The sequence below is a fragment of the Haliotis rufescens genome, unplaced genomic scaffold (genome assembly GCF_023055435.1).
Source record: "Haliotis rufescens isolate VD_foot unplaced genomic scaffold, xgHalRufe1.0.p SCAF_17, whole genome shotgun sequence".
In the NCBI taxonomy this organism is placed as follows: domain Eukaryota; kingdom Metazoa; phylum Mollusca; class Gastropoda; order Lepetellida; family Haliotidae; genus Haliotis; species Haliotis rufescens.
This window is the reverse complement of record NW_025963857.1, coordinates 27756089-27781344: the sequence shown is the minus strand read 5'-3', so window position 1 is coordinate 27781344 and position 25256 is coordinate 27756089. Positions and strand designations below refer to the sequence as shown.

At 41.7% G+C, this 25256-nt stretch overlaps 1 protein-coding gene across 1 annotated transcript in view; it reads left to right on the top strand.

The window, feature by feature from the left end:
• Positions 1-24994, top strand: part of LOC124138624 (growth hormone secretagogue receptor type 1-like) — a 46435-nt gene extending 21441 nt beyond the window's left edge. The window contains exons 2-3 of the mRNA XM_048397821.1: positions 21122-21459; positions 24024-24994. Coding sequence (XP_048253778.1) covers positions 21138-21459; positions 24024-24889 — 1188 coding nt within the window. The 5' untranslated portion in view covers positions 21122-21137 and the 3' untranslated portion in view covers positions 24890-24994. The remainder of the gene's footprint in view (positions 1-21121; positions 21460-24023) is intronic.
• Positions 24995-25256: the final 262 nt, after the last annotated feature.

Genomic DNA, 25256 nt, shown 5'->3' with positions numbered 1-25256 from the left:
CACAGAACGATGTGTACGTACAAGTCCTTTCAATCCTACGTGACAAACGACCTAGCGGTTTTCACAATGAGATTGGGATGCATCTGCAAATATTTATATGCCCACCAGAATGCATCAATCATAGCGTCCAAACCGAGATATAACCACCAAGTCGTAATCGTTTTCCCCATTTGATCGAACGGTGATCCGAGTAGAAATAGAATAGCATGCATAATTCGCTCATTCTCCATCCCGAATGTATCTGAAGAATCATCTCAAACAATGACTTTGGCCTCGTGACGCATATAGAACAGGCACTTAAATCTGTGGCTATGACGGATGGAAATTAATTTGAATCAAAACTAGTTTTTCCTTATGAGCGCGTTTGACCGGAATGAAACAATACACACATGTTCGTTATTTGGCTAAAAAGAAACAAACAAGAAATGGTCATTTGATGATGATGTATATGATACGGCTATCATGGTTGTATTTTTCACCTTTTTATTATAGTGTTTCGGCGACTGTTTTCAGCCTACGTTTGTATTACTTTGGTAAAATCCATTTTTTAAGTGTATGCTTTCTTTTGTCCGGCAATTTATATATGATTTGTCTGTTTTGTTTGTTTGTTGTTTTACGCCGCACTCAGCAATATTCCAGCTATATGACGGCGGTCTGTAAATAATCGAGTCTGGACCAGACAATCCACTGAGTGACAACATGAGCATCGATCCACGCAATTGGGATCGATGACATGCATCAACCAAGTCAGGGAGCCTGACCACCCGATCCCCTTAGTCGCCTTTTACGACAAGCATAGTCGCCTTTTACGGCGAATATGGGTTGCTGAAGACCTATTCTACCCCGGAATCTTCACGGGTCATATATATATGATCGACGTATACTAAACTTTGGAAACACCATCATGATTAATGTTAGTCTAAGCGTGAATTTAATATGTGAAGTTCACAAATAATACCACAATGACACAGATTTGGAACTATAGTTGAACGGGAAGAATGCTTCTTCAAGGTGTGCAAGGTAATGTTCAGGCACAACATGCATATATTATATTTAACGCCAGGTTATGGAATCATTAATCATTAGTTGCATTCAATCATGTGACCAAAACTGAAAAGTGTAGCTTTAAAAATTAGACTTTACAGATTACGAACACCATCACGGTTAATTATATTACGTTTGTTTGTTTGCACCGGTGAACACTTCCGCCGTGTGGGGCACATTAAAGAGACCGCATTATAATCTTGACCTTTGATGGCGTCTTGCCATTTTTGTTTAATCATGTGCATGGTTGAATCCTGCCTTTTGGGTACTACTATATGCCCTGAGTATTTTTAGTACGGTGTTAAACAACACAAAAGCAAACAAAACTTTGTATAATAGAATATTCTGAATAAACAGTGATGTCAATTTCGATTTTTTTTATATCAACAGAGAGAACGATTTACTGGTAACATAACTCGGGTTTAACTGATACATTGCGGATAGTAGTGAGTGAGTGAGTTGGGATTAACGCCACTTATAACAATATTCCAGTTATATCGCGGCTTGTCAGCTTAATGTGGGAGGAAAGCCCAACGTGATGCAAGTCTCAGACGTTTACCACTTCGGTGAAACCCATGAGCACGGGTATGGTGCTGACAAACCTAGAAACATAATCGGGGCGATCCGGGATTCGAACCCACAATCATAGGTTTCTGGCGTGCCCAAGGGACGCAACTCTGCACAGCGAATCGCGGCGCCTTAGACGACTGGGCCACCCGTGCCCCCTTTCAGATAGTAAATGGAAGGACGCTTTACTTGTGCTTGTAAAGGCTCCTAATACGAAACTCCTCTCGCCAGCATAACTCATTAGGACCAATTCCCTTTGGGGTTTCAGTTTGATGGGAATCCAAAGATGGTTTCAGCTGCAGAACCGACCTATTGACACAAATCCGGATGTGGGTCAACCTAGGTTCTCAGCGGCAATCTGAGTCTCGGTTAAAGACCTATAAACGGCTTACATGGTTTCTCATCTGACTTAACCGAATAAACATATAATGTAATTATGCACGTTAGGGGGCTTTGGATGCTTTTGTCTGAAAAAGCAATTGAATGGAATGATTGTATAAAGTACTATCATCGTATAACATATAATACCAGTGATCATGTTCTCTTCCACCACGGGGTGTCTTAAGGATTACTAGTACTATCACGGCGTAAAATACAAATGATGGAACCAGAAAGTCCATTGATTGGCATCGTGAGCTTCGATGTATGCAATTGGAAAACATGACATGCATCAACCAAGTCAGCGAGCCTGATCACCCGATCCCGTTGTTGAAGACCTATTCTAACCGGTATTAAACTGGTATGAGTATATGTAATACCATCGCAGTATAGTTATGGTTGTAGGCGAGGGGATAGCCTAGTGGTTAAAGCGTTCGCTCGTCACGCCACGGGTTCGATTCCCCACATTGGTACAATGTGTGAAGCCCATTTTCTGGGTGATATTGCTGGAATATTGCTAAAAGCGGCGAAAAACTATATTCAATCACTCACACACTCATTTTGAAATAGAAATGGTTGTATGAATATTTTCATCATGAAAAAATAAGATACCCTGCACGTGTTGTGTGTTATTTGCAACAAACGTGTGTGTGTTTTTCAGTACAGGTGTTGAATATTTTTCATGATTTTCTTTATTCATGTGTGGGGTATATTTATTTCAGCGAGAATGCATTGATATTGGTTGGAAACTAACAGTTTGCCTTTCACAAGTTATTTTTTCTAGCTTACATTCGTTTGTATTCAGAGGCTTTCCTCCGTTTAATGAGAGGCCCGATTACAAAGGCTTCCTTCAGCTGCCCCATAAAAAAGACAGGAACTATTTTTTAATTGTTTTTTATGGTAAGATGCTCAATCACTTTGTCCCACGTAAACATGTGCTCAATTATTTTTAAAATGAAGAACCGTATTCTTTGGACACTTGTCTGCGAACCATATTCAGTAAAACAAGCGCTTGAGTGTGCGATTGCCCCCCCCCCCCCCCCCCGAATATAAAATGACAACTCCCAGACACTGTCACATAGAATCCTAAGAGATCATAAACCTAAGAAAGAACGAAGGAACGAATTACGTATCTTGTCGTACCTTTACGAACCTTTACAATTGACAACGCTTCAGATTTCTTTACTATTTAGTGACGAAATAATAACTTTATCTGAAAATATAACTTCGATTATCATATTTCTTCTGCTTTCAGTCTGCTCCATGGACAGTTATTTGAAACTATGTGTTTTAGGCTTGTCCCCAACGAGTATAACACACGAGTAATAAACATGGTATGTCATGGGATGGAGTTGTTCTCACGTAAATGCAGCCAACATGTACGTTACTTAAAGGGGCACGTCGAAAAGATGAGTGATGAAATCATTGCGTGTGTGTATACGAAATAATTCAGAAAAAACATTGTTTGGCTTCCCTTGTCTAATAATACGCTTATGTCATCAACTGACCTAATATCGTCTCCAGTGACGCAGAAAATCCAAAATTACTCTACTTTTTCCTTATGAGTAAACAACCTGATTGAATTATTGGCGAATCGGTAAGGCGTCCAGAATGTCACTGTTACGGTAACATATTTCCAATCTCGGTCAAGAGTTGTGGATCGGGAACTCCACATTCCTCTCATGGTTCAGTGGCTGCTGATTGTGTTCCCAGCGAGATACCAAATCAAAGATGGAGGTCAGTTTAGTTTCATGAATACGTATTGCACACATTAACCCACCTGTATTTAATCTAGTCTATATCTACTCTGTGGTATAGTACATTTACGATTTGATTGCGTTTTTCGCATCCCAGTGGGATTCATATTCAACGTATCTCGACTCCAATCTTGATTTTTGATGGCAACACAAATATCATATGCATAAGACTATGTTTTTACAGCTATGCTGCTGACAGCTATATATATCTTACATTTCAATAGCGCATTACACGGTTACAACCACTAAGCATAGCTTATGTGAAAAAGTCATCAATGCGACGTTTGACCTTCTTGTTAGAATCCAATAATCAATTGAACTGCTCTCAGTTATAACTTGTAAAGCCAATCTTTTTAAAAAATAATCTTACTTAAGGTTATATGTAAGTCAAAATTGACGGATAGTATTTAACAACTGTGTTTATCGGATAATCACAAATCATCTAAAGGGGCCACACATAAATCTGAACTTGGAAAACATGTGATGGTGGCTATGAATGAAACAAACAAGAAATGATTATTCGTTGGTAATGTATTTGATACCTGTATCATAGTTGTTCTTTGGACCTCAAGCTTGCAGTGTTTCGGCGACTGATAATCACAAATCATCTAAAGGGGCCACACATAAATCTGAACTTGGAAAACATGTGATGGTGGCTATGAATGAAACAAACAAGAAATGATTATTCGTTGGTAATGTATTTGATACCTGTATCATAGTTGTTCTTTGGACCTCAAGCTTGCAGTGTTTCGGCGACTGATAATCACAAATCATCTAAAGGGGCCACACATAAATCTGAACTTGGAAAACATGTGATGGTGACTAAGAATGAAACAAACAAGAAATGATTATTCGTTGGTAATGTATTTGATACCTGTATCATAGTTGTTCTTTGGACCTCAAGCTTGCAGTGTTTCGGCGACTGATAATCACAAATCATCTAAAGGGGCCACACATAAATCTGAACTTGGAAAACATGTGATGGTGACTAAGAATGAAACAAACAAGAAATGATTATTCGTTGGTAATGTATTTGATACCTGTATCATAGTTGTTCTTTGGACCTCAAGCTTGCAGTGTTTCGGCGACTGATAATCACAAATCATCTAAAGGGGCCACACATAAATCTGAACTTGGAAAACATGTGATGGTGACTAAGAATGAAACAAACAAGAAATGATTATTCGTTGGTAATGTATTTGATACCTGTATCATAGTTGTTCTTTGGACCTCAAGCTTGCAGTGTTTCGGCGACTGATAATCACAAATCATCTAAAGGGGCCACACATAAATCTGAACTTGGAAAACATGTGATGGTGACTAAGAATGAAACAAACAAGAAATGATTATTCGTTCAACTTGGTAATGTATTTGATACCTGTATCATAGTTGTTCTTTGGACCTCAAGCTTGCAGTGTTTCGGCGACTGATAATCACAAATCATCTAAAGGGGCCACACATAAATCTGAACTTGGAAAACATGTGATGGTGACTAAGAATGAAACAAACAAGAAATGATTATTCGTTGGTAATGTATTTGATACCTGTATCATAGTTGTTCTTTGGACCTCAAGCTTGCAGTGTTTCGGCGACTGATAATCACAAATCATCTAAAGGGGCCACACATCAATCTGAACTTGGAAAACATGTGATGGTGACTAAGAATGAAACAAACAAGAAATGATTATTCGTTCAACTTGGTAATGTATTTGATACCTGTATCATAGTTGTTCTTTGGACCTCAAGCTTGCAGTGTTTCGGCGACTGATAATCACAAATCATCTAAAGGGGCCACACATAAATCTGAACTTGGAAAACATGTGATGGTGACTAAGAATGAAACAAACAAGAAATGATTATTCGTTGGTAATGTATTTGATACCTGTATCATAGTTGTTCTTTGGACCTCAAGCTTGCAGTGTTTCGGCGACTGATAATCACAAATCATCTAAAGGGGCCACACATAAATCTGAACTTGGAAAACATGTGATGGTGACTAAGAATGAAACAAACAAGAAATGATTATTCGTTGGTAATGTATTTGATACCTGTATCATAGTTGTTCTTTGGACCTCAAGCTTGCAGTGTTTCGGCGACTGATAATCACAAATCATCTAAAGGGGCCACACATAAATCTGAACTTGGAAAACATGTGATGGTGACTAAGAATGAAACAAACAAGAAATGATTATTCGTTGGTAATGTATTTGATACCTGTATCATAGTTGTTCTTTGGACCTCAAGCTTGCAGTGTTTCGGCGACTGATAATCACAAATCATCTAAAGGGGCCACACATAAATCTGAACTTGGAAAACATGTGATGGTGACTAAGAATGAAACAAACAAGAAAAGATTATTCGTTGGTAATGTATTTGATACCTGTATCATAGTTGTTCTTTGGACCTCAAGTTTGCAGTGTTTCGGCGACTGTTTTCAGCCTGGTAACGTTGGTACGATTTTGGTCAAAGCCAACGTTCATGTGTATGCTATTCTATTATTAAAAAGACAATATCTCTTGAACATAATGTTTTATATCCAACATTCGATGAGTACTTGTTTAAATTTAAATGTTGTCACCACTGTTTTCCTATCAAATTTGTGAAATATGTATCTGTTAGATTGTTTGTTTGATTGTTGTTAAACGCCGCACTCAGCAATATTCCAGCTATATGAAGGCGGTCTGTAAGTAATCGAGTCTGGACCAGACAATCCAGTGATTGACAACATGAGCATCGATCCACGCAATTGGGATACGATGACATGCATCAAACAAGTCAGCGAGCCAGACCACCCGATCCCTTTAGTCGTATCTTAAGGCAAGCATAGTCGCTTTTACACCAAGCATGGGTTTCGCTGAAGACCTATATCCTAACCCGCATCGTCACGGGTCGCACGAGTATGTATGATTCTTTTTAGACCGCAATTTAATTTAACAAAGCTTCTTAAATATATTTCCATCTACAAACTATGATACCCCATCCACTTCATTGGCGAGCCTTTATGTAAATTAGAATTCATTTGTCATGTATTATGACAGCGTGAAATATTATCTGATGCTACAGGCTTTAATGATGATCTTTTCTGTAGTCTGTCTGTCCTTTTTAGAAATCCCATTGAATTAATTGCTGAGCACAGATAATTGGACGTGGCTGTAGATAGTTATGTCAGATTAATCTGTTCGATATATCAATATGTGCCAACCACCCCAAACATAAAGTAGAAGCTCGGTTCTATCCGTGACAGATCTATTTGACATGACAATTAGTCTGACAATTCTGTATACGTCCTGCCGTTACCCGTTGGGAAAGCGATGAAAGCGGTTCCCCGCAGACTATGGTCGTAAGAGGTGACCAAATGGATCGGGTGCTCAGGCTCGCTGACTTTATTATAGGGTGTTATCGTTTCCCAGTTGCTTGGATCGATGCGCATGGTGTCAATTACTTGATTATCTGGTCCATAGTCTTTAAAGGGCAAGTTCACACGGAAATGAACCAATTTTTCTTGTACTTTTTCCACATTAAAAGTGTTAACCTAGAAGTGTCATAGACAAAAATATAAAAATATCACAATTAATTTACATATTTTTCGCATTAAAACGATTTATATTTTTCACATTTACCAAGTGTTCTATTTCCACAACAAAAACACCATGGCTTATGCCCCTTGCAATATGACTTCATTGGTGCCAATTGATAAACATTATGACCTCATCATGCTTTGTTAGAGCCGCTTCACGTGGTGTAGGTCTAGGTGTGTGATTCTAGCGTCTCAGATGCCAGCCAGCATAGTGTTATGCTGAGTCACCACTGCGCCGGAGTGTGTCGTAGGCCATGTTGTTTTACCGCAAACTGGTACTTGATATCTTTTGCGTTGAGAATAGACAGGGACCCAGTTGAATTGGCACCAATTACGTCATAATCTAAGGGGGATAACTCAGGCCTGTTTAGCTCGAAAAACGAAGGCCTCATAACGGCATATCATTTTCACCCTATTGTGAGCTTCCTACTTTCACTGTGAAAAAAATAAGTGTATATTTTCAAACACAGATACTAATTAATTCTAAAATTGCGTTTTGTTTAGAAAAAGAAAGAAAGTGATTTTTGCGTGTACACTTCCCCTTTAAGTTACAGGCTGTCATTAAGTTACAAGCTGTCACTGCTGAATACGATGTGAAACATCAATATCACATACACAGAGTGAGAGAGAGAGAGAGAAAGAGAGAAAGAGAGAGAGAGAGAGAAAGAGAGAGAGAGACAGAGAGAAAGGCAGCGTACGAAAACTATCGTAAAACGTTGGTGTTTCCTATTGCAACAGAACCTATTACTGCTACTACTACATACAAATATGTACACGCTAGTGCAGTTCGCACCCTGCTAAGATAATGGATGCGTTTGTATTGTTTTAAGGTTGCAAACCTTTGAGACAAAAGGCGTCAGGTACCCTGGGACGTGTTCGAACTGACACCAATCCATTTAGAGGCTTGTTGTAGGGAGATGCAGAAGTCATGTGTTATCATGTTGTAGGTTTGGCTAGGTTAGATCGAATGGAGCTAATGGGTATTTCAAAGTACTGTTACAGTATTGAATTTAATTACCAGTCCCTCGGCAGTGGTAGACATCTACGCCAAAGTGGTACCTAGCCAAATCCACGTGTAAGACGGAACCAGCGGTTGTTGATTAGGAGATAGACAGCGTGTGTTGTCAACTGTGTAGAAAATACTACTCGGTAATGCCATCCTATCCAGAAGCATATGTACCGTGGGTTTTATTGTAATGCTTTAGGAGTTAAATATGACAGCGTGTCAGTTTAACGTGCAAAGAAAGCCTAAAGTGATGCAGGTCTAAAGCTTTTACCACTTTGGGTATACTGCTGACAAACCAAAAATCATTCTTTAGCTGAACTTGGTGTATATATAATATCTATATACGAACTCCTACTGGAATAGCGGGCGCCGCGATTCGCTGTGCAGAGTTGCGTCCCTTGTGCACGCCAGAAACCTATGATTGTGGGTTCGAATCCCGGTTCGCCCCCGATTATGTTTCTAGTTTTGTCAGCACCATACCCGTGCTCGTGGGTTTCACCGAAGTGGTAAACGTCTGAGACCTGCATCACTTCGGGCTTTCCTCCCACCTTAAGCTGACACGCTGTGATATAACTGGAATAATGTTAAAAGCGGCGTTAAACTCAACTCACTCACACTCACCTCCTGGAATAGCGTTTGAAATAGGATAGGATTTGGATAGAGCTAGACAATTACCCAGCAACGTTTTCTCCGTTTTCTGTTTTGATAACTCCCTGTGGACACGGTGTCTGGCGTTGCCTATTCCTTAAGACAAATAGGAACTACAATAACTGAAAGGAGGACCTCGATAGTGCTGTCAAGAAAAGACATTATAATGACTCAGTGCATGTAAACCACATTACAGGCGGGGAGGCCTCACTGAGAATGAATAAACCAGTTTGGTTTTTTTAAATGTCATCATGTCAACGTCGTCATCACTTTGCCTTTTCTACTTGTATTAGATATATTAGGAAAACATAATAATCCCCCCGTGTGAAGGTGAGGTGAAATGGAGTTTAAAGTCGCCTCCAAGATTATTGCACTGACGTACATGCGTGTTTGCTCTACAACCAGACCACGGAGGCGTTCTCCCGTGTAAAGACCAGAGAGAAGTAATGAACAGACTCTGTGACGCCACTTCGATAAAAAAAAAATTATGAAAGAAGTAGAAACCCATCAGGATAGATTGTTTGGGGCAATTCACTTAAGTTTTCAATGCAGTGTTATCAACCTTAACGTTGTCAGTATCTGGTTGCGGTTTTGAGACATGTTCCAGAATATTTATACGATTTAACATAATGGATTATCCATTTGATATTCGGATAATAATGAAAAAATAATTACATAATTAAATATTTAGGCTTCTAAAGTCCGAGAAAAAAAATCGTGTTTTGAAGCAGTGCTTGAAAACAATCCTTGGAATAAAAATACCCACACACCAACACCACACAACACACACCACACAACAAACCACACACACACACAACAAACTACACGCAGAATATCAAATGGTGGGTCTCTATAAACATATTTGTATGTAATTTTAATATCGGTTTCATCAATATGTGAGTGATCTGATTGAGGACATCAGCACGGCAGATTAATGCGAGAGGAACGTCTCACGTACATGAAGTGGACGTCACCCGCCAGCGCTGACACCGTGCTGACAAACTAAAGGTCAACATCAGGATGAATCTTTGATTAGTAAACAACAATCAGCGAATGTTGTACGGCTGAGCAGCCTTACTACTAACATAGGAAATGTCTTCCAACGGAGATTGTTTCTTGATATTGCTTTAGGTGTCCTTAAAACTTCAGCACATTGTTGGCGAACTCTCTGATCATTCCAGGGGCGGTCGGGTAGCCTAGTGGTTAAAGCGTTTGTTCGAAACGCCGAAGACCCTGGTTCGATTCCCGACATGTGTACAATGTGTGAAGCCCATTTCTGGTGTACCCCGCCGTATTGCTGAAATATTGCTAAAAGCGGCGTTAATCATACTCACTCACTCACTCACACTGACCATCCCAACCATCATCCTTCTGGAACATCATCTTTTTGGAACCTTTCCGGCACAAAAATACATTCTGAGTATATGCGGGGTGAAATGGGTTTAACGTCGCGTTTAAAACTAAGTCACGTGTATAGCGATATACATGCACGTGCGTGTGTGGCTGATAGTACAAAGTCAGGGCTTTCTCATCGGGCATTTCTCATCAGATATTGCGAACGTCATGTAAGCACATCGTCCCTCTCATTGTTTTGTGGTGTCATTATATTCAAAAGATACGTCATGTCTGTCTCGCAGCAGTCTGGTTACACAGATTTGAGGTGGTGGATTGTGTGTTTGTTCGTGGTTTAGCGCGCCGCATTCAGAAATATTCCAGTCTGGTATTGACAGTAAGATCAGAAAAATCATGAAGAAAATAAATAGAAAGTTTGTCTTTTCGTGAACTGTCAAATTAAAGTTGATTGTGTCACTCAACAGTGTCTCGTCACCCGATGAGAACACTTGAAGATCCGAGGTAGAATAGGTCTTCAGCAACCCATGTTTGTTGTAAAAGGCGACGATGCTTGTCGTAAGAGGCGACTTACGGGAGCGGGTGGTCAGGCTCGCTGACTTGGTTGATGCATGTCATCGTATCCCAATTGTGTGGATCGATGCTTATGATGTCAATCACTGGATTGTCTGATGCAGACTCGATTAGTTACAGACGCCGTCATACAGCTGGCCAGCTGGCATGTTTGCTGAGTGCGGCGTTAAACAACAAGCCACCCCCCACCACCTCTACATCAGCGTATTAGTGATCTGAACTTTTGACTGATTGCTTCGGTATAACAACAAACTCATTTGTTTTGTTGCACTAGTGACAATAAGGGTACAATTACAAGATTCTGTAACACGTGTTATCAGAAGAACATTACGAACCGTAGCTTGTTAGTTTATGTTGCCATTGCAACCGGAGACATAGATTAATCATCCTAGGACAGATCACGTTTGATCAATATGCCGCTATTATCATGGTGTGATGGTTTCCCGTGTTAATGTGTACACCACTACAGATCAGTCTCGATGGCAGTCAGTAAAGGCTGGTAAACCGGTCGGGAAATCGGAGTCGCGCTAGATCAGCTGTGATGCTAGTCCGCAGCTCTGTATGATAACAGAGGATCTGTCTATACTATAAGCATTATCATTTATAGGGTAAGTGTACTTTATTTATATTATCATCTATTTCATTCTTACGTATTTGAGTATGTGAGGGATTTGTGACGTAATTTGCATGACCAGTTGGCTCATGTTTTCATTATGCAAAACTCGAATAATCGTGTCAGTTTGTTTTATTCATTTTGTCGGATGAAACATGACTACACGGGTTATACTTTTAGTAGTAAATGTGATGGCCAACGAATATCTGATAAATATCGAATGTCTCCATTATCCACCGTAAGAGATTCCATTGGGCGTAAAAAGCAAAATAGCTGTGAAAAAAATATGAATGGATCTCTGAAAATCAGTGATGACACCAGCTGTTCACGAAAAGGATGTCCTACCCTAACGGTAGCACCCGCCACTCGCACACTCAGTATAAAAAATGTCAGTGTCTCTGGCTTGACTCCGCACAGCAGTACTCGTACCATGTGACGGCGGACTGTAGTCAAACCCGAAAAAGTGCGGAATTACATGTTTATTAATCAGATTTTATTGACACAATAACGTATACTTTTTTATATTTTCGGAATCGTACATCGGACGCTGCTTTTAGAAGACATTTAATATCATTGTGGAAATGGTTTTGTGTCCTTTAGATATTGGTGAGGTGAAATGGGGTTTAACGTCGCGTCCAAGATTATTGCACTTATATAGCGACGTGCATGCACGTGTATGTGTGTGTGTGGCTGCTTGTACTAGTCCGGACTGATGCCGATTTATAGTGCTAGCACACTGAGACACCATGCCGCAGTTTAACATGAATACCCCACTCAGACACAGTATACTGAGTCCGAGCTGACCAGTACTTGTTTTAGCCCCTTAATGCCGAGCGCCAGACAGGATAACAACAAGTACCATCTTTTAACGTCTTTTGGTATGACGCGGCTTGGGATCGAACCCCGGACCTTCCGCTCTCCGGGCGGACGCTCTACCATTAGACCACGGAGGCGGTCTCTTTTAGATATTGATCTATACTAGTTTAACGGCCCTGTTTGCGTGTATCCGATCACGGGTGATGTCATTGCCGTGTTCTGTTTTGATTCTTTGCTGTTTATTATTAATTATCACTCTGTCGAGTGACGTGCCCCTCGGGATTCCGAACCGTCACTTCTCACATGCGGCAGAAGTGAATTAATCGGAAACAGCGAAAGGGAATTAAATATATCGAAATTGTCGCTGGATGGGCATGGTCGGCCGTTTGGAGCTTGATGTCTAACTTTGGGGTTATCGTAAATTCGCATTTGAGTTATATAATTCTAGGTTAGTATGAGGTTCGTTTTTAGTACCTCCCTTTGCATGTACATTGGCAATATAATCTCAGTACCACCCTTGTCGTGAACCATGTCAATGGGATCCCAGTACCACCCTTGTCGTATAGGGTTACAATAGGTCTTCAGCAATCCATGCTTGCCTTTAAAGGCGACTATGCTTGACGTAAGAGGCGGCTAACGGGTTCGGGTTCCCAGGCTCGCTGACTTGGTTGATGGGTGTCATCGTATTCCAATTGGGTGAATCGAGGCTCATGACATCAATCACTGGATTGTCTGGTTCAGACTCGATTGTTTACAGATCGTCGTCATACAGCTGGAATATTGCTGCGTTCAACAACAAACAGTTCTACAATTGAATTGTCGTGTACCAAGTCATTGTGATCGTAGTTCCGCCCCTTGCCGTTCACCTATCAGTGTCATTTTAGTAACCTCTTTTCCATGTACCATGTCAGCGTGTTCTTAGTACTGCCCTTACCGTGTACCAAGTCAATGTGGTCTCGTACCGACCATTGCAGCGTTTCAGGTCAGTGTGATCTTAGTACCGCTCCTTGTGTTCAATGTCAAAGCCGGTTCGCCCCCAATTATGTTTCTAGGTTTGTCAGCACCATACCTGTGCTCGTGGGTTTCACCGAAGTGGTAAACGTCTGAGACCTGCATTACTTCGGGCTTTCCTCCCACATTAAGCTGACACGCTGTGATATAACTGGAATAATGTTAAAAGCGGCGTTAAACCCAACTCACTCACTCACTCACTCAATGTCAAAGCCATCTTAGTACAGCTTTTTGCCGTGTACCAAGTCAATAAGATCTTAATACCGCTCCTTGTGTTCAATGGCAAAGCCATCTTTTTACAGCCCTTTGCGAGTACCAAGTCAATGTGATCTTAATACCGCTCCTTGTGTTCAATGTCAAAGCCATCTTAGTACAGCCCTTTGCCGAGTACGAATTTAATGTGATCTTAGTCCCGCTCTTTGTGTTTAAGGTCAAACCCATCTTAGTACATCCCATTGAAGTGTATCAGGTCAATGTTGTCTTAGTACCGGCTTTGTCGTGGACCTTGTAAATGTGGTCTAATTACAATGTGGTTATTGTGTGGTAAGTCGTTATATACATATGATATTTACTTATGCAGTCATACCTCACAATTTCATTCTGTCCAGAGCGCTAAGGTGATAGCCGAGCTAAACCGTAGGGTTTGCCTCTCTTGTCATTAATCCGTGTATAAACATCTAGGTTAAAGGTGTAAATGTTAATATATGCATCAGTAACGGAGTTATGTCATCAACTTTTTATGAACAAATGGTTGCATAAACGAATATATGGCAGTTGACCAATACTGCTCTAAGGAATAACCAATCCACCGTGCCTCCTACACACCTATTAAGAATGAATGTATGTTCCAAGTGCGAGATTAGGCCTATGCAGAACTTACGTTCCAATAATACTGTCAACTGTATCTACATTGTGGGGGTCTCTGCACTGTTAAAACACTGATAGACCCTTTCAATTTGCCAACAACACATGGTGAATGTAACGAAATATATACCAAAGAAAAACCGCATGTCATAATACTTTTGTAGAAAAATTACTTTTTGTAGATGAAAAGTATTCCTTGTCCTTGTATTCCGAGTCAATATCGATGACCTTTGACATTTGCATGATTTGTTTCCTGGTGAACTTATATTAGAAACAGTTTTCACATCCAAGTCATTGAATTTGTTTTACGACTGTCGTGCTCGAGATAGTGAGGTAACTTGTAGACTTTTCCTTAACGTTTGATGGACTTCCAATCTCCATACCCCCACGTGTCCCACGTGTTGCGTTTAAAGCCTTGTACACGTCAGAGATTGAATCTCCTGAAAACCACACATGCGTGTATTTTTTAGGAGATTATATATTCATCGAAGGCCAATTACCTTGAAAGCAGGAAAGCTTCTGTTTTGTCAGGTACGTCCTGGTACGTGGGTGAGCATTCAGCTGTTACTTAGCCTGAGTAGGCCAATAATATTGATCACTGTTATGACAGCTTACATTTATTTCCAGCGTTGAACGTGCCTCGAGGTAGCCACATCGCTGATGTTCAGCGGCCTAGCTTTGATGGACTGATTTGATGGAGTTAGATGCTAATTACTTTTCATTTGTTTTTCTTTTATTTATTTATTCATTTTTTATTTTTTTATTTCATTTTCATTATTTCATTTTCATTATTTCATTTTTATTGATTGATTGATTGATTGATTGATTGATTGGTCGATCGATCGATCGATCGATCTATCTATCTATCTATCTATCTATCTATCTATCTATCTATCTATCTATCTATCTATCTATCTATCTATCTATCTATCTATCTATCTATCTATCTATCTATCTATCTATCTATCATTTATTTGCCCATAATACACATTACAGTAACATAGTATGCATCTAGCAGGCTCAGTATTATAGAACAATAATATTATGGGTACTTATATTGGGTTAGCCTCCATACACTCGGTGCAACCAAGGCGCTACCTTATCGCCCCGGTCACTGGATCGGAGATATTGCCGAAGGAGAATTTCTGATTTTGACTTGGGGCAAAGGGGTAGCCTAGTGGTTAAAGCGTTCGGTCGCCGTGATATTGCTTGAATATTGCTAAAAGCGGCTTAAAACCATACTAAGTTACTTATTTTGACTTGTACCATATGTTACTGTGGGTGAAAAACAATTCGCGAACACCTTATATATTATCACTGTTTGATAGTAATTGATAAACACATGCTCGTGATATAGTCAGAATCGTACAATCGACTGTTTTGGGCAGACATTTCTTATAAATATTATATTATCTTTTGTACCTAACAATGGAAAGACACAGTACTATGCCAGTATGAATAACACACATTATTGGCATGAAAGTACCTAATGTACCATCTACATGGGAAGCATTCTTGTGCTACAGCTTCTTTCCGCTTCTATGCTAGTACATGGAATTCAACATCCCCATGCCTCATGTAGTCAAGATCACAATAGATACAAATCATATCAGCGCATGTGGTAAGACTGTTCCACAGCCAATCTAAAATTATTACATCTAAACGTAGACAAAGCATGTCTATAATTTGACGAAAGATTTGAAGAAAACTATTTTTCAACCTTCAGCATTTAAACTGTCCAAATCTTTTACATTTGGAAGGTTCACAGCATGATGCCAATCTTGACAAAGACAATCACACAACCTTTGCTTACATCAATACATAAAATAAATGATCATTATGTAACATTGTGGGGCCATCTACCTGGAGCAATTTACACCAGTATTTGACAGACTTGGCAGTGATACACTCCAACATTCCCAGAGTGCCTTAACAGTTTCTTATATAGAGGATTCATCACGAGTGTTTTTTAATATGGGAAATATCAACCGAGTCTTAGTTAATACCGATTAACGGGACGAGGTTGATATTTCCCATATTAAAAAAACACTCGTGATAAATCCTCTTTATCATTTTCACATTTTTGCTTCCCTTTTAAGGAATAATTGCATTAACATTTTCATCAGCAACTTGTCGAAATCTTACGTATAGATCGTGCGTAGTGTTTTCCATAGCCGTGAAAACCAAGATATACAACCTCTTAACTCCTTTATGGCATATTCCTTCGCTAATTTGCATACTTATGTCATTGGGGTATGACATACATGTTTTTATGTCATAAGCTTATGTCATGGATAAATGCTTTAGTTAAATGATACATTTACTTATTTTCCAAAACCCTTTTACAAAATTAGGTTTGCACATTTTCCAAAACCCTTTTACAAAATTAGGTTTGCACATTTTCGACTTGTTCACAATTTATGAGTTTAAGGCTAATCAGGGATTGCATGTGACCTGCAACATTGTTCTGGTTGTTGTGCACGACGTTTAGCCTTGATATTAGCATAATATTGGCCATTGATGGTTTGGCCTTTCGAGAGGTAGTCCACCAGTTGCTATCCCAGAAAACCGAAGACATCACCTTGTCAGCTGATGGAACATACTTTGCTTTCTTCTGAGGACGAGTCATTAGAGGTTTCCACTGCTCTGTGAAGTCAGTGGCTGATGGTGGTGAACCCAAGATTCATCTATGCTTACACAACGATGTAAATAGATGATGAACCTGACCAGGGCCCACTTGCACAAAGCGATCTTAGCGCTAAGATGATCGTAACTCCCATACTTTAACATAGGTTTGCAATAGTCGTAGCGCTACGATCGCTTTGTGCAAGTGGTGGCAGAGTCAAAAGCCTTGGAACCCATTGTGCTGAAACCTTTGCCATGCCCAGTTCATTCCTCAGAATTGTATCAACTCCCCCATGAGAGATGCCCACTGTGTAGGCTATGTGACGTGTCATCCATTATCATGTTTTATCAACATTTGACATAGTAGTGGAGCTTGGATCATCTTCCCTCTTTGATCTCTGCTACCCGCATCTCTACAGTGGGAAAGGAAGGAGCATCATCCCTATAAATGACACCATGTCCGCATGGATGGAGATCAGTTTGAAATACTTGATGACAGCTCGGTAGCCAAATTTGTCCACATTCATTAACACAGAACACCCAGTCACTTTGATGCCTGGAAAATAGCTTCTTTGTTGTGTATTTCGTTCAAATAGAGCAGGTAAGCATGGGAGTACTGTACTTATAACATGCAAATTGTTAAGGGCATACCACACATCTTTCGATGTGAGGCTTAGAACGTTTCATCCAGCCCTGGCATATAATCGAACTACGTTTGACGTTGTTCAGATTGTCAGGTGTTGGTAAAATGTGAGCGAACGCTCATCGTTTCATGTTACGCTATCCGATGATTGCGTCCTATTTGTCAAACACGTGTGTCTGGTTATGTCAAGGCATTGTAGATTGAACGCCTGGACGTAGACTTAAATTGAGTCGCTCAAATGAAAAACATAAGAAGCCTCTTTTAAATATGATGAAAGCAAGGAGTTTGTTTGACGCAACTGAAGGCATTTCTTTTCATCGTTTTGTTTTAGGGTCTGTATGACAGACAAGATATGACGGGTAATTGGGTAGTGCTACATGTATACGTGAAAACAAGGTTATTGAAATAAAGAGCTCATGATATGAATTACTGGATTGTCTGGTCCAGAGTCGATTATTTACAGACCGCCGTCATATAGCTGGAATATTGCTGAGTGCGGCGTAAAACAACAACCAACCAACCAACCAGCCATGCGCCTGTCGCATGTGTCCGCATGTTACCCGCCCGTGCGCCTGTCGCATGAAACCCGCATGTTACCTTCCCGTGCGCATGTCGCATGTAACCCGCATGTTACCCGCCCGTGCGCCTGTCGCAAGTAAGCCGCATGTTACCTTCCCGTGCGCCTGCCGCATGTTACCCTCCCGTGCGCCTGTCGCATGTAACCCGCATGTAACCCGCCATAGCACCTGTCGCATGTAACCTGCATATTACCCGCCCGTGCGCCTGCCGCATGTTAACAGCATGTTACCATCCCGTGCGCCTGTCGCATGTAACCCGCATGTAACCCGCCATAGCACCTGTCGCATGTTAACCGCCCGTGCGCCTGTCGCATGTTACCCGCATGCTACCATCCCGTGCGCCTGTCGCAAGTTACCCTCCCGTGCGACTGTCGCATGTAACCCGCATGTAACCATTCCGTGCGCCTGTCACATGTAACCCGCATGTTACCTTCCCGTGCGCCTGTCGCATGTAACCCGCATGTAACCTTCCCGTGCGCCTGTCGCATGTTACCCTCCCGTGCGACTGTCGCATGTAACCCGCATGTAACCATTCCGTGCGCCTGTCGCATGTAACCCGCATGTTACCTTCCCGTGCGCCTGTCGCATGTAACCCGCATGTCACCCTCCCGTGCGCCTGTCGCATGTTACCTTCCCGTGCGCCTGTCGCATGTAACCCGCATGTTACCCTCCCGTGCGCCTGTCGCATGTAACCCGCATGTAACCTTCCCGTGCGCCTGTCGCATGTTACCCTCCCGTGAGCCTGCCGCATGTCACTCGCATGTAACCTTCCCGTGCGCCTGTCGCATGTTACCCTCCCGTGAGCCTGCCGCATGTCACCCGCATGGTACCCTCCCGTGAGCCTGCCGCATGTCACCCGCATGTTACCCTCCCGTGCGCCTGTCGCATGTCACCCGCATGTTACCCTCCCGTGCGCCTGTCGCATGTCACCCGCATGTTACCTTCCCGTGCGCCTGTCGCATGTAACCCGCCTGTGCGCCTGTCGCATGTAACCCGCATGTTACCTTCCCGTGCGCCTGTCGCATGTAACCCGCATGTGCGCCTGTCGCATGTAACCCGCATGTTACCTTCCCGTGCGCCTGTCGCATGTAACCCGCCTGTGCGCCTGTCGCATGTCACCCGCATGTTACCATCCCGTGCGCCTGTCGCATGCGGCAGCAGCCGGGTTTTGAAACATGTAGTTGCTTTTTATACATGTACACTAAGACCTAGCAGTTGTGCTACAATACCGTGGTGATGTATTATGTGAGTGGCGGGTGCTACCGGTAGAGCGGGTCATGCTTCCTCTTTTCGCGAACACCTGTTGTCACCACTAATCTATTCAGATAATTTTCACCACTCTGTTTTCTTTTACGCCCAATGCAATTTGTTCCGATAGATAACCGAGACTGATTATTCTCTGTGTTGACGTTTTATATGTGGAGATCGACGGCCAATACCTGGCGTCGCTAGTGTAGTTTCACAGCTATTCCTGAGTGTTGGCTATATTTCTTTATGTCCAACTTTGTGTATGAACTCTTGGGAGCACGCCAAGCCTGATGGATCTATGCTTTTGTCAGCTGCAATTTGTTACATTTGTTAAAGTGCAAACCATTTCAATACTTATATTTAAAACTTAATTTATCTTAAATACCTATTTGGATCAATATGTTTCCAAGTGCGCCGAAATTCTATGCCCGTTGTCTGTTTAATATATTCAGCAAACATTCGGCGTATCCCCTCTTATCATAAGCCCCTTCCGGGCAGGACCATTAATCAATAAATGTCAATTAAGACCTCCTTACGTCGCCAGATCTAACGTACATACATGCTCGTGGGTCAATGACCTTGCCCCACGTTATATAATACCTCCATCTACAAAACCTGACTGACAAGGTCAATCAGGGAGACGGGCATAGATCATTGACTTGTTAAGTGACAGAGCGGTCTCCGCACCAGGAACATTGGTCACGTAGTCCCGGGGTGCGTTCTGTCACGTTATTATCAACCGGTACCATTTCGACCTGCAGCCATAAACATAGCTGCTGTCGTCTTAAACTTCACCCATGAGTTTTGTCTTCAATCGTCAACCTGAGCTACCATCCGAGGGCGAAACGTACTAGATTAGATTGAAGTGACTGTGTACATACCAGTCCTCCATCAAGACAACCTACCTCAATCTATATGTAGACATGGCTAATGGGTATATCTCGATTGTATAAGTCTTTACATGTGTGACTGAGTTAGTGAGTTTGGTTTGAACAGTAGTTCCAGTATATAACGACGTGTCAGCTTAATGTGGGAGGAAAGCTTCGAAGTGGTGCGGTTCTTAGCATAGACTGTTACCACTTTGGTGAAACCTACGAGCATATGACGAAGCTCGAAGCATAATCGGAACGAATCGGATTCGAACCAACGATCACAGGTTTCAGGTGTCCAAGGGACACAGCACAGCTAATTGCGGTTCCTTCGCCGACTGAGCCACCCGGGCCCCCCTTTACTTGAAGTTGATCTTTTGTTAAGGTCATAGCGAATGCATATCGAAAGTGAAGCATGTGGTTTAATAACGTGTAAACGACGAACCCTTTCATGTGTGACCTTAGCGACGTCATGGTTATCCAAGAAAAAACACATAAACATTAAAGTTTTAAGTACCTCACCAGGTGTCTCTTCACCGGTGATACTATAACATATCTGACACTATATCTTTCTTATTAAGAAACGGCTGTTCATTTTTCAGAATAATCAGACTGCTTTTAAGGTTATTGACGTTTTGTACACTGGTGCTGCGAGATTTGGAAGCAGTACGGGGGCGAACCGGGATTCGAACCCACAATCATAAATTTCTGGCGTGCCAAAGGGACGCAACTCTGCACAGCGAATCGCGGCGCCTTAAACGACTGGGCCGCCTGTGCACCCCGTACTGATAGACTGATAAACTATTCATTACTGCTTAATAGTAAATGCTCTATTTACATAAAAGCAAATTAATTTCCACTTGATTAATTAACACCATGTATATTAATATACTGTCAAGTTTCTTTTCGGATGTCTAGTAATATTCTGTGTGACACATTTTATTCCTTCTACAGTGACGAGGTAAAGACCATGGGTGACAACACGTCCTTCTTGTTTGGTGAGTCCATTAATACCACGGACATCCCTTCAACAAACAATCCATCTGTGCCGCATCCTCCCGCCTACCTTCTCGGCACAGCCACCGCCCTCTACGTCGTCGTCTTCGTTGTAGGTCTGTGCGGCAACTTTGCCGTCATCTCTGTTGTTCTGCAATGTCGTTCCATGAGAACCTTCATCAACTTTTTGTTCCTGAACCTCTGTCTAGCTGACCTGTTTGTCCTCCTGATTACCGGACCAACAGCAGTGGTGGACATATATGCCCGGGAAGTGTGGTACCTCGGCAAATCCATGTGTGAGTAGCAACTCGCGTTCGTTAAATAGAATTGGTCTTCAGCAACCATGCCTGTCGTAAGAGGCGACTAACAGGATCAAGTGGTCAGAGATCGCTGACTTGGTTGATGCATGTCATCGTATCCCAACTGCGTATATCTATGCGCCTGATGACACGGGACTGTCTGGTCAGGATTCATTTATTTACAGACCGCCGTCATATAGCTGAAATATTGCTGAGAGCGGCGTTAAACAACAAACAAAACATGGCCGTTAATTAGGAGCAAACAGTGCGTGTTTTCAAATGTGTTATCGAGTTAAGTACGAAAGCTAAAGATAAAAGGTTTCTTTCTTAAGGTTTCAATTATTAAAATTATGCAGATCCAGTGCATTCCTTCTCTTAACATTTACATAATTCAAAACCTAGAATGTTTAGAGAGTATCATTTATATTTTGTATAACACACGTTTCGTAGCTACGTGTATTCTGTGTATATTTTGACTGTTTATTGTACAATGTATAAGGGATGGCTCTTCAGATAGTACTTTCGTAACATTAACTCTTGTGAACCCAAAAGTATATAACCCTTCGTATGCATTCATAACTGTTCCTGTATTCCTTCAAACAGACATGTGAGTGAGGGGTTTGGGTTTAACGGTACTTTAGTTTCACCAAATACCGGGGTCAGTATAATTTGGAAGGCAGTCCCAAAAAGATGCATGTACATGGTGCTTGCATGATAGACAGAGTCCAATCTGGGACTCAAACCACAGGTGTACCTGTGGTTTGGACATGGATCTCTGGGCCCCCAATGTGAGTTCCCCCCCCCCCCCCCCCCCCAAACACACACACCCCCTCATCCCCCTCCCACCCCATGTCTTGCAATCATGGAAGAAGAAATATCTAAACTGCAGTGCAATCGATTTTTAAGGAACAACCGTCCACCTTGAGATTGGATGTCTGTGTATAAATACTATGTATAGTCATGGGGATAATTGGCTGTCTGGCATGGAATGGTTTTACGGCACTGTCCGATTAATGCAAAACCGGTAATAGATCCGGTTGTCTTTGTTCTGTGCGATGTATATCTGCTTCATGACCCGAAGGCCGTTCTGTATCCCTCTTGTTTTCTATTATTACAGAGCAGGGATGCTCAAAAGAAATAAAACATAATTACATCTTCTGAAACATATCACTGCAAAATGAGATAACATTCCCTAGTTCATGTTATTAAGATGTATTCCAATTCAACCTTTATTTTGCTTCCGGATACCTTCAGTGTCCTCAGTGACGAGTTTAAACCAGATGGACGCCTCCGTGGTCTTGTGGAAGAGCGTCAGCCCGGACGCGTCATACCAAAAGACGTTAAAATATGGTACTTGTTGTTACCCTGTCTGGCGCTCGGCATTAAGGGGCTAAAACAAGGACTGGTCGGCTCGGAGTCAGTATACTGTGTCTGAGTGGCGTATTCATGTTAAACTGCGCCATGGTATCTCAGTGTGCTAGCACTATAAATCGGCATCAGTCCGGACTAGAACAAGCAGCCACACACACGTGCATGCACGTCGCTATATAAGTGCAATAATCTTGGACGCGACGCTAAACACCATTTCACCTCACCTCACCTCAAACGAGATGGATAGCATATTGCTGTTACTTCTTTTTAGAGTTGTATTCTCATTCGCATATACAAAACACACTATTGAATAATGATACGTGATGTATTTTGACATGATATGTCCTGACACGTTTATCGAATCGGAAATACTGATATGGGCTTGAAAATGTTTTTTAAACAATTGTTACTTGTATCTAATTCCAACATGTATGGGTTCTCGAGCAATGCTACATCCAGTTGGTGTTTATCCAAAAGTTCAAGCTAATTATCGGAGACTTGAGGTTATGTATCATTTCTAAAATGCGTGCGTGCGTGTGTGTGTGTGTGTGTACTGTGTGTATATGTGGGTGGTGGGTGCAGCATTAAACAACAAACAAACAAAAGTTATAACTATATTTGACAAATCCGCAAATACACCTTGGGAAGTCTGATGATAAAGTAAGTTGGAGGTGGTTTAGGGGCAATGTTACTTCTAAAACGTTTCGGTAGTATCTGGTATTCACGGTTTCAGGTTGTCAAACTGCGAATGCAGTGACATTACATGAAAGCATTTCCTATGTTCCGTAATGCCGATGATCAACCAACAACTGTAACATACAGTCGCAATAGAGTTATCACTTACTATACTCATTTCATTTCTATATGTTTACCAACATTTACAACTATTTAACCAGGGGGCACGGGTGGCCCAGTCGTCTAAGGCGCCGCGATTCGCTGTGCAGAGTTGCGTCCCTTGGGCACGCCAGAAACCTATAATTGTGGGTTCGAATCCCGGTTCGCCCTGATTATGTTTCTAGGTTTGTCAGCACAATACCCGTGCTCGTGGTTTCACCGAAGTGGTAAACGTTTGAGACCTGCATCACTTCGGGCTTTCCTCCCACATTAAGTTGACACACCGTGATATAACTGGAATAATGTTAAAAGCGGAGTTAAAATCAACTCACTCACTATTTTACCATATGTTGCAGGTCACTTCATCACATTCCTCGAAAATGTCGTCAGCCATGCATCGGTATCCACGATTCTAGCTATCAGTATAGAGAGGTTCAGAGTTGCATGTCGGACACAAACGCAGCTATCGACCAGAACCAGCGTCATAGTGAAGGCCTTCATATGTGTGTGGACAGTTTCCATCATTTCGGCTATCCCGTTCTTCTTCATCACAGAGTACAAGACCTTGCCCCTGGTGGATGGTACTCTAGTTCCGGTCTGCCGAACTCCAATCCACAAGACCTGGCATAGGGTGTACATTGTCCTCATCACCAGTTTCTTCTTCGTCATCCCGCTTCTCTTCATCCTCACCCTGTACAGCAAGGTTGGAACCAAGCTGATATCACTGTACAGGATCGAGCGTAAGAAGCTGGAGACCTATCCGAAGGAGATAGTCAAGCTGAAGAGACAGATGATTCAGATAATCGTCACGGTGGTTCTTGTGTTCTTCATCTGTCACACGCCTTACCGAGCTCTCGTTATCTGGACAATGTTTGAGGATCGGGGAACCCTACGGAAATTAGGGTTGGAGGGATATCTGGCCGTGCTGTATTTCCCTCGTATCCTCCTCTACTCCAATCACGCTATTAATCCATTTGTGTATAATTTCGTGTCCCGGAAGTTCCGACGAGCTCTACTTTGGGTGTGTTGTGACCGACGGCGCAATGTTTCCCGTATGAATAAACATGAACAGGCTGAACTACAGCCGAGAAGAGGGTCCAAATTTCAAAATGGTTTAGCTAGGTTTGGCAGTGTTCCGAAGGAAGAGATAGAATACATCGTTCACACAAATCGCACCCAGCGGAACGATTTTTTAGTATTATACGAAAACCTATTAAACTGAAGGGAGTTCTTCTCTAGTTTGTCGAAAATGTGTTTCTTCACATACATGTACGTCAGTATTGTCAATTGTAAATATATATCCTTATAACTTTATTTATCATTTAAAACTGGCTCCCACAGGAGATATCGCTTGAATGAGATCAAGCGATATCTACACTGTAGATATCGCTGCAATGAAATTACATCACAATGCTTTGCAGACCATTGTGACGCCACTGGTTACCATGACGTCACAATCAAATGACATCACTAATGGCTCTGCTACTGAAGCTGTTAGTACTTTTTTACACTGAAGACACTGCTAATAACTGTCAACAAATTGAAAAAGATGGAAGAATGATGTTGGATGATAAATAAAATCTCACCCT